Source organism: Lotus japonicus, chromosome 1 (genome assembly GCF_012489685.1).
Source record: "Lotus japonicus ecotype B-129 chromosome 1, LjGifu_v1.2".
Lineage (NCBI taxonomy): Eukaryota > Viridiplantae > Streptophyta > Magnoliopsida > Fabales > Fabaceae > Lotus > Lotus japonicus.
The window spans coordinates 80,563,338-80,572,649 of NC_080041.1; the positions used below are offsets into that span (position 1 = coordinate 80,563,338).

At 34.1% G+C, this 9,312-nt stretch overlaps 2 protein-coding genes across 2 annotated transcripts; both read right to left on the reverse strand.

The window, feature by feature from the left end:
- Nucleotides 1-271: 271 nt before the first annotated feature.
- Nucleotides 272-1,809, reverse strand: LOC130747775 (F-box/LRR-repeat protein At3g26922-like). Its single transcript, XM_057600811.1, has 2 exons — nucleotides 841-1,809; nucleotides 272-745 (listed from the first exon to the last, which is right to left on the reverse strand). Exons 1-2 carry the CDS (start codon nucleotides 1,807-1,809, stop codon nucleotides 449-451), a joined length of 1,266 nt encoding a protein of 421 aa, XP_057456794.1. The 3' UTR covers nucleotides 272-448.
- A 3,503-nt stretch (nucleotides 1,810-5,312) lies between these two features.
- On the reverse strand, nucleotides 5,313-8,833 carry LOC130718840 (putative F-box/FBD/LRR-repeat protein At1g78760). Its single transcript, XM_057569469.1, has 4 exons — nucleotides 8,668-8,833; nucleotides 7,416-8,396; nucleotides 7,054-7,308; nucleotides 5,313-6,165 (listed from the first exon to the last, which is right to left on the reverse strand). The coding sequence occupies exons 2-4, from the start codon at nucleotides 8,382-8,384 to the stop codon at nucleotides 6,067-6,069; spliced, it is 1,323 nt and encodes a 440-aa protein (XP_057425452.1). The 5' UTR covers nucleotides 8,385-8,396; nucleotides 8,668-8,833; the 3' UTR covers nucleotides 5,313-6,066.
- Between the last annotated feature and the right edge of the window lie 479 nt (nucleotides 8,834-9,312).

The following is a 9,312-nucleotide window of genomic DNA, read 5'->3' on the forward strand; positions in this document are numbered from 1 at the left end:
ACTTGAAAATAGTATTATATATACGTGAAATCATGTATTATAGGGCTTGAAAATAGTATTAATAGAAGAATAATATGAGAATGAGAGATGCATGCTGTTGACACTTAATTGAAAGTTATGTAATAGTAATTAGAAGAAAGGTTTGCTAACCTGAAGAGTTCAATCTCAACAAGAGTGGTTGTTGGGCAAAAGTAAATATTAAACCCAACAATCACAAGATAAAATAACAAGATGCAAACAAATCACATGTATGTCGTCATCCCAACTGAACATGATTTATTCAATAGAAAAACAAACGCTAGTGCAAACTTGAATATATGAAAGTGAGGTCCAAAATCCACAAACATCATTACAGAATATAAAAGTGCCGATAAATTTAAGATATTTCCACGAACCACCAATTAACTTTCTTTCATTTGATACAAGAAATAACATTTCCTCATCCTTACTATAGAGTATCCACTTGAGTTGAGCAACTTATGATGTCAACCTTTGCGGACGGCGAGTTTTGAAGCAAAAAGTCCATTGTACCATCAGGTATAGATGAAAACATTTCTTTCTTCATTGCTCTCCTTAACTTGGCAGCAATAGCTTTCCCTGACTTGGTAGTTTCTTTCTGTAACTTGGCTTGTATCAGTATCTTAATAAATCCATGTGAAAGTGGTTTATGTATCACTTTCAATGACTTCAAGCTACCCAAGATAGGATACTTTAGCTCCAATAAATGAGGAATTAAGGAGAGAACCTGAGCAAAGAGGGGTGAGGATGATAAGTTAGGAACGCAAGTAATTGATCTTTGGCAAAATTTTAAAATGAAAGAAGCAAATGTGAAGAATTTACCTGAAGAGTACTTGTAGAGATTGTCAACGATTTTATATTGGCAAGCTCTTCCAACCAGCTGAGTAGAATAAAAGGAGTAGACGTGGGGTAATTTAAGCATGTTCCTAAATCAATCTTTGCTTCTTCATTAGACAGAATTTGTGCATCAATATTCACTTGTTCAAGGGAAGAAATATTTCTGCTCCCACTAAGGAGCTGAAAAGGAACACCCGTAAATGCAAATGTGCAAAGATTCGGAGAAGATAGTTCGATTGAGTACAAGAAGTTTCGAGAACGGTTATGCACAGTTAAATTGCAAAGAGTTGTACTTGATATGCAGAGTACCTCTGCATCCCTCAAGCTACAACTGACAATGTTCAAACTATTCAACTTGTTGAGAGACGAAAAGGGCTTTGCACAACGGTCATTGCCATTTGCACAAAAGGCAAAATGCTCTAGATGCAATGTGGTTAATGCTGGCAAATTAAGAGACTTGGGAAATAACATTTTAAAAAAATGATCTGCAGACTGAACATTGAGCTTAAGAGATGTCAAAGTCTGAGACGAAAAGATGCAGGATGGAAAGTTTCCAGTGTCACACATGACAGTCAATCCTAATTGCTGGACATTGTGTGAAACGGCGTACTTTGCAATCCTTTCAAGGAGATAGGGCTGAATGGGAAGATTAAGCTCAAAATCTAGATCGTGTAACGCGACCAGGCCATCTCGAAGAGTCAAAAGTCTAGACACGAATCTGGAGAATTGCGGGAAGGTCGAAAAGCCCGGGGAATAATGTACAATGAGGGTTTGAAGGTGTTTCCAAAGATTTTTCCATTTTTTGGATAACATGGAAGTTTGAACTGCATATTTGACATTCATAAATGACAAAATGTGAAGGAGAATGCAATCAGGCAAGTTACTGAGCCTGTCATTTTCATTCACGTTGTGTCTTCGTCTCTTCTCCCGCCTTTGGCGCCCATAACCTCTCATCCCTTGAATTATAAATTCAAACAAGTACCTAAGCATAAAAAGGCAAAGAAATAGAATGATTTTTTTTTTTTGCACAATCTGAATTCAGTAAGGAACAAGAATAGAATAAGTAAGTACGTGTTTGTCAATCAATAGATGACTCAAGTTGTTGTTGGTATGGGGAAGAATGACAGAGCTTTCGATTAAACATTTGTGTGGGTCTAGCTTGAGATGTTTGGTTTGACGTTAGAGTCAACTCAAACGTGATTTCAAGTATTAATAAATAAGTTATAATTTGCCATAATGTGAATCAGATAAACAAAATTTTGACACGTTGGCATCAACACAGATTCGCATTGATTTCAACCGAAATTTAACTAAGCATGAAAAGGTAAGGTAAACGAAATTATTTCCTACCATCTAACATAGAAGAAAACATACTTGAGAGATCCCAGAAACTAACAGAGCCAGAAGCAATTGTGGCGCAGTTCACTAAGCAAATTCGTTTCTTTGGAAAACCTAAAAAGTGGGTTTAAGGATCGGCATTGGGCCACGATTATCTCTTATTCAAAATGTGGACCGAACCGAACGATCTTTTCTTTTTGTTGTTGTATCTTTGTGAAACTTATGAAAAATCTTGTAATTCATTCTGGTATTTAATTTAAACTTCAATTTATCAAATCAGATAAATTAGCATACCAAGTTACTTAACAAATATTTTTTTGAACGATACTTTAACAAAATGTTAAAACTGGAACTGTTGATTTTATTTAGACGACTGTTGAATTTGATATATTAGGGCCAAGTTTTACAAATTACCTTAATCGAAAGTCTAAACGTCTATCATTCAAATTAGTATACAATTTTCATTTTTAAAAAAAAATTAGTATACAATTTTTCCTCAAAAGAAAAAACTAGAAAACAATTTTGATTGAAATTGAACTAATAAGGTTAATATAAATTGATCGAATGAATTTAATATATGTAGTTACGTTAGGATATCAAATTACTTAAAGTGAAATTGCAAAGTGAAAGTTAAATAAATTTCAAAGAGTAGGGCTCCGTTTACACCGGTGTGAGTCTAAAACTCTTATACTTATTATTGTTCATTGATCAAATTTAAATCTAATGGTACCAAATAATTTAAGTTAGTAAGTCACGTGATTGAGGAGGGCTTCGTGATTTTCTATCTCCCTTATCCCTGTTTCCCTTTTTAATTGCTGGTTACCTCTATCCTTCCACTGAATTTTCCCTTGCCGCAATCTGTTAAACCTCACCGTTCTCTCTCCTTTTTCTGCTCTGTTCCATGATCTCAATGGTATATTTAGTCGATCGGTTTTTTTTATTAGGTCCCTGCTCTCGATTGTGCTTGTTCTTTTCTCTTTCTTCGTGTTCAACGTAACATATTCTTCCATCTAGGGGTGAGAATAGGCTGGGCTTAGGTAGGCTTTGTGTGAATAGGCCTAGCCTGTTTAAAAATCTTAAGGCTTGAGCCTGACCTGTGGCCTGTCAAAAGCTTTTTTTGAGTCTGGCCTGAACTTCTCGAAAGCCTGGCATGACCTGGTAGCCTATTTAAATTTAAATGCCTATTTCACAACAAGAGTTTTACGTTTGCTAACAAACTTGTTTGTACAGAAGCTATCAAACTTATAAACTAACGGGTTAAATTATACTGAAATAATTTTTTCAACAATCAGACTCATAATATTATAAGTTATTAGGTAGAGATGATACTAAACTAGAGATTATGTTGGTTTCTTAAAGTTGGAGAGCTGGTATAAAATCACACTTCATATTAAGGTATTTAAATATGTTATATATCTATTTCTAAATAGACTTATAACTTTGAGTCATTATATAAGTCAATTTGCTTAAATATATAAAAATGTCAATAAGTATATAATATGAAGATATTATGATAAATTTCTAATATATACACATCATCAATGGTAAAATATATTTATACTAATCATATTTACAATGTACCAAAAAAATACTAATCATTTTTACTTAAGTAGGCTAGCCTATAAGGCTTAAAAGACTTTTTGAATAGTCTAAGCCTATCATTTTTAACTAAATAGGCTTTTTAAAAAGCCTAAGCCTTGCCTATTTACCAATTTGACATGGCCTGGCCTAAGCCTGTGGTAGGCTAGATCATAGGCCCCTACGAACGGCCTCGCCTGTTCCCATCCCCATCAAATATAACAATTAAATAAATCAGATATAGCAATGGCACAATTGTGATGATTTTCTTCCATGAAGTATTATATACAATTGATAGATGAATATGTGACGTTGTGGCCCTTGTGGGTAGTTATTGTGCATATAGAATTTTAGAAAACAATGAGAAATTAAATATTCAAGAGAAGGTGATATGAAATTTGAACCTAGAACTAACGGGAACAAAACACATACAGACGAGAGAGAGAACAATGAGGTTTGACAGATTGTGGCTAGGGAAAATTCAGTGGGAAGGCAGAGGTAACCAGCAATTGAAAAGGGAAAAAGGATAGGGAAATAGAAAATCACGTGAGTACCAACTTAAATTATTTGGGACCATTAGATTTTAATTAGATCAATGGACAATAATAAGTATAAGAGTTTAAGGGCCTGTTTGGTTTGTGCGTTTTCTGTTTTCATTTTCACTAAAATTAGAAAATAGGAGTGAAAATATGTTTGGTTAATTTTTTGAAAATGTTTTCTTAGAAAATATTTTCGGAAATGGGCTCAAATCTGAAAATAAAAAAAAGACGTTTTCATTGTTTTCTTTGAAAATCCGTGAAAATGGAAATAGTGGACACGCGGTGGCTGTCTTGTAAATAAGTGGAACTTTAATTTGTATTTGCTTTAAGTACTTACGCGTCCTGGGCTCAAATCTTGCACACACTAAAATTTATCCTATTTAACACAATAGTACTTTATTTGGTTCGGTGTCATCTGTTACTGCATCACGAGAAATTTGTCATCATCCATATTTTATTAAAATCCTTTTTATTTTTTACTTTTTATTTTATTCAATTTGTTATTAATCATGTATTCAAGTCAAATTTTTTTTTTTGAAATAAAGTCAAACTACTCATGTTTATCCATATTTACGTTATCTATACAAACAAACATAACGTCAATATTTTTTTTTATCCATATTTATAATTATTTTGTTCAGAATGTTTTGTACTACTTTATATTTTTTTTATTCCATTCTCATTTTAATTTTTTTAGATGTTAAAAAATAAATTTTTATTATCATTAATAACCCACATAATAAAATTTGTTCATAAATTATTCATATATAAAAGTTATTATATATGAATAATTTTAAATATACTCTTTTATTATTTTAAAGTTATTTTCATAATCATTTGAAAATAGTTTAACCAAACACATTTTCAATATTTTCATTTCCAGAAAATGAAAATATGAAGTTAAACCAAACATATTTTCTTAATTTCAAAAATTTGAAAATGAAAATCATTTTTAGAATATGAAAACAGAAAATGAAAATAGAAAATGTTTTCTCACAGGTGTAAACGGAGTTCTCCTCAATTTCAAATTATCAAATTTGATAAATTAGAATGATTTACACACACAATCAGAGAGCTATCTTAGATTCTGTAAATAAATTCCTATTGCCATGATGGATACAAGTCAAAAATAGCTTCCCCATGGTAGCCCAGTTCAAGAAAACTAAAAGTTCTTGAAATGTCGCAACCGGAACCTGTGAGAGCTCCTTCTCGCCAAAAGGAAGAAATTGGAAACAACACTCCAATTCTTGATAATTTCACAAAACGACTGGAGCGTCGCATTGAGGAGCAACAAACGTCAGTGCATGCTTCACGCATACATACAAGGAAGAAGATTCTCAATTTGCAGGTCGTCAAGCTGAGAAATTCGTTATCCATGAACGAACAAGAAATCATAAGAGGCAAGAAGTTAAGCATAGATATGTCAGGACCACAACTCGCCATGAACGAGTTTCTAGCCAAACAGCTGACCACAACTTGGCTATAATTCAAAATCCGTTCTGAGGAAAACACAATGGATGTTCCTAAAGCATTCAAAAAGTCAAAAGAAATAGAACCACATATGCCTTGGTTTGTAGAAACACTTCCTTTAACTTAAAGGAAATGAGTGTTGCAGTGGTTCCAATCCTTCCCTCCCTTTTCCATTAGAGGATAGGAAAAATTACTGCGCAGTTCTTCCAATACTTCATCCCAACACGGGGTTGCCCAAAACTTCCCCCTCATTGAGGAAAATCAAGCAAGGGAAGCATGAATCTCTTCATGATAACCTAACCAAGCATGAATCTCTGCTTTTCCCCATGGAATTAAAGCCACCAGAAACGAGACACAGCTCATAGGGACACCAACTTGTCGAAATCTGGATGACAAGCTAGAACTCTTAGCGAGAGTAAGCATGAGAATATGAGAATGAGAGTTCAAAAGATATATATTGCAAAATAATATACAAATTTGAAGGAGATGCATACTGTTACCACTTGAAATTTGAGTATAAGCAGAATGTGGATCAGTAATATGACAAGTAATTTATAAGTGAGATTAATCCCACCCTTCTAGCAATTGAGAAGCACTTTATTTTAGGAAACTTTGATAAAAATAAAGAAGCCAGTGATAATAGAGCACCTGTATATATTGTCCATTATCATACCATTAAGTAAAAAAATAAATCTGTACCCATAAATTATCACACCAACTTGCCCAGCAATGTGAATTCAGTGTGACAACTGACAAATATCGCTTGCTGGACTCATAAATCAGCAAATAAGCGACCTACACTACAAGAGATAATGATGTACTTGAAAAAGTAAACATGATACAAGAAGAAACCAGAAATGCACTAAGAAAAAAGGCTTGCTGAGTGCTGACATGAATCTTTAATAAAAAGATTGGTATGTAATCCCTCCCAAGTGAACATGATTTGTTAAATATCAACACAAACGCTAATGAAAACTTGAACATATGAAAATGAGATCCAAAATGTCATGACAGAAAATGAATGTCAATACAATAGTTCTTTCCTTCTTCCTTTCTTCTCATCCAACCTTCATTTACTTGAAAATAAAGATCTTACCACAAATCACCTATTTACTTTCTTTCATTTGACATGTAGAATTTGTTTCTCAACCCAAGTCCCACGGGACTCCTAATAAGCATAGATAGATATAACCAAAGAGAATGAGGGAAACAGACAAGGAAGAAATAACTCTAGTAATTATAAACATCATCTTGAGCAACTTGTGATGTCAACCTTTGCAGATGGCGAGTTTTGAAGCAAAAAGTCCACTATTCCATCAGGTATAGATGAAAATGAATCTTCCTTACTAGCTTTCGGTAACATGGCAGCAGCAGCTTTCGGTGATTTGGTAGTTGCTTTCTGTAACTTGACTTCTCTCAGTACCTCAATAAATCCACGTGAAAGTGGTTTCTGTATTACTTTCAACGACTTCAAGCTACCCAACAAAGGGAACTTAAGTTTCAGTAACTTAGGATGTAGACAGAGAACCTGAGCAATGAGTGATGAGGATGAGTTAGGATCGCAAGTGAAATGATTTTTAACAAAATGTTAGAATGAAAGAATCATATACTAACATGCAAATGCGAAGAATGTACCTGAAGAGTACTTGTCGAGACTGTTAAAGATTTTATATTGGCAAGGTATGCCAGCCAGATGAGTAGAACCAAAGGAGACAGCTTTTCCAAATTAGCATACCAAATTGCTACATCAATATTCACTTCTTCAATGGAAGAAAGATTGCTGCTCTCACTGAGTAGCTGATAAGGAGTACCAGTAAAGGCAAAGGAATGAAGGCCTGGAGAAGATAGCTCAATATTGTACTCGTACAAGTCCAGAAACTGATTAAAAACAGTTAAATGGCAAAGAGATGTATTTGAAATGCAGAGGATATCAGCATCACTGAGGCTACAACTGCCAACGATCAAACTATTCAACCTTTTAAAGGACGAAAAGGGCTCTGCACGACGGTCATTGTCATTTGCACAAAAGGCAAAATGCTCTAGATGCAACGTAGTTAATGCTGGCAAATTAAGAGATTTCGGAAGTAGCGTTCGCTCCGAAAGAGAACCTTTAGGTTGAACTGCGAGCTTAAGAGATGTCAAAGTCTCACACGAAAAGACGCTGGGCGGAAAGTGTTCAATAGCACACGTGACGGACAATCCTAATCGTTGGACATTGTGTGAAACAGCATATTTTACAATCCTTTTGAGGAGGTGAGGCTGAATGTGACCATCATGCTCAAAATCTAGACCGTGCAGCGCGGTCGAGCCATCGCGAAGAGTCAAAAGCCGAGACACGAATTTGGTGAAGCTCTTATATGTCCAAAAGTTTGAGGACAGTAGTATGAGGGAAGGAAGACGTTTCCAGAGATCCTTCCATCTTGTGGACAATATGCAAGTTTGAACCGCGGCTTTGGCTTTCACAAATGATAGAATGTGAAGGAGAATGCAATCAGGCAAGTCACTGAGTCTATCTTTGTTATCTTCATTTTCATTTTCATTCAAACTTTGTCTTCCTCTCTTCGCCTTCGGCGGCATTAACATCTCATCAGTTGAATTAGACATTCAGATAAGTACCTAAGCATGAAAATCCAAAAAAAATAGAATGATATTTTTGCAATGTAAATCAAGTGAGGAACCAACAATAATTCAGATAAGTAATGAAGCATGAAAAGGTAAACAGGATTATAAATCACATTTGAGAGGTGAGTTATGCAAATTCGTTTTCGATTGCAGATTTGCAGTGGCAAAAAATCTGGGAAACCCTAACATTTGAATCGAAGGATCAGCAAGAACGATAATTTGGGTTTGGGGGGAAATAGGGAATGAAATTCATCCAAAAAAGTACCTCGCAAGTGAGTGGTGATTGCAGTTGCAGCTGATTTGTGTTGTTTGCTATTGATACAAATGCAACCATAAACAGAGCGATTTTCAAGTCTAACGCTTCAGGTTCTGCTTGCTAAGCATGATTTTACTCCATAGCGTAATATACAGCCTTGGATTAGATTAGTGGTACGGGTGGCAATATGGGTGGGTTGCAGGACTAACATGTTGAAATATTTTAGTATTTTTTATTTGAAGAAGTTTAAGATATTTAAAATAAAATATTTTCTTGAAACTGTTAATGCTTGTAAAATAGAGCTCTAAAATGATTCATTTCTCTACACATAAAAAAAAATCATCTTTTGGGAATATCAATATAACATTTATAAATATAAATTTATACTAAACAAATACTGCTATTTTTCATGATTAATTGTACCAACAAAATTTCAAGATTAATTAGATAACATTTATTCTAATGAAAATCCTGATTTTTTATTTTATTTTTATGATTGTTCTGGTCACCTTCTCAGTTAACTTCATGGATTGGTTGCACTTGCTAATGCAACAAACAAGAGATGATTATTCTTCTACAAGAGGTGCTTGGTCTTGTAGAATAACAGAATAATGTATAATTTCATATCTCAAAATAATAGATTTAAATTCTTAG

What these genes read in the sequence shown, in the direction of transcription:
- LOC130747775 (XM_057600811.1), bottom strand. Translation starts at nt 1,809, where the DNA reads ATGAGAGGTTATGGGCGCCAAAGGCGGGAGAAGAGACGAAGACACAAC. An exon ending in TCTCTACAAGTACTCTTCAG is followed by an intron (nt 746 to 840) that starts GTAAATTCTTCA and finishes CTCTTTGCTCAG; the next exon opens with GTTCTCTCCTTAATTCCTCA.
- LOC130718840 (XM_057569469.1), bottom strand. Translation starts at nt 8,384, where the DNA reads ATGTCTAATTCAACTGATGAGATGTTAATGCCGCCGAAGGCGAAGAGA. An exon ending in TCTCGACAAGTACTCTTCAG is followed by an intron (nt 7,309 to 7,415) that starts GTACATTCTTCG and finishes CTCATTGCTCAG; the next exon opens with GTTCTCTGTCTACATCCTAA. An exon ending in AAAACTCGCCATCTGCAAAG is followed by an intron (nt 6,166 to 7,053) that starts GTTGACATCACA and finishes CTTGTCATCCAG; the next exon opens with ATTTCGACAAGTTGGTGTCC.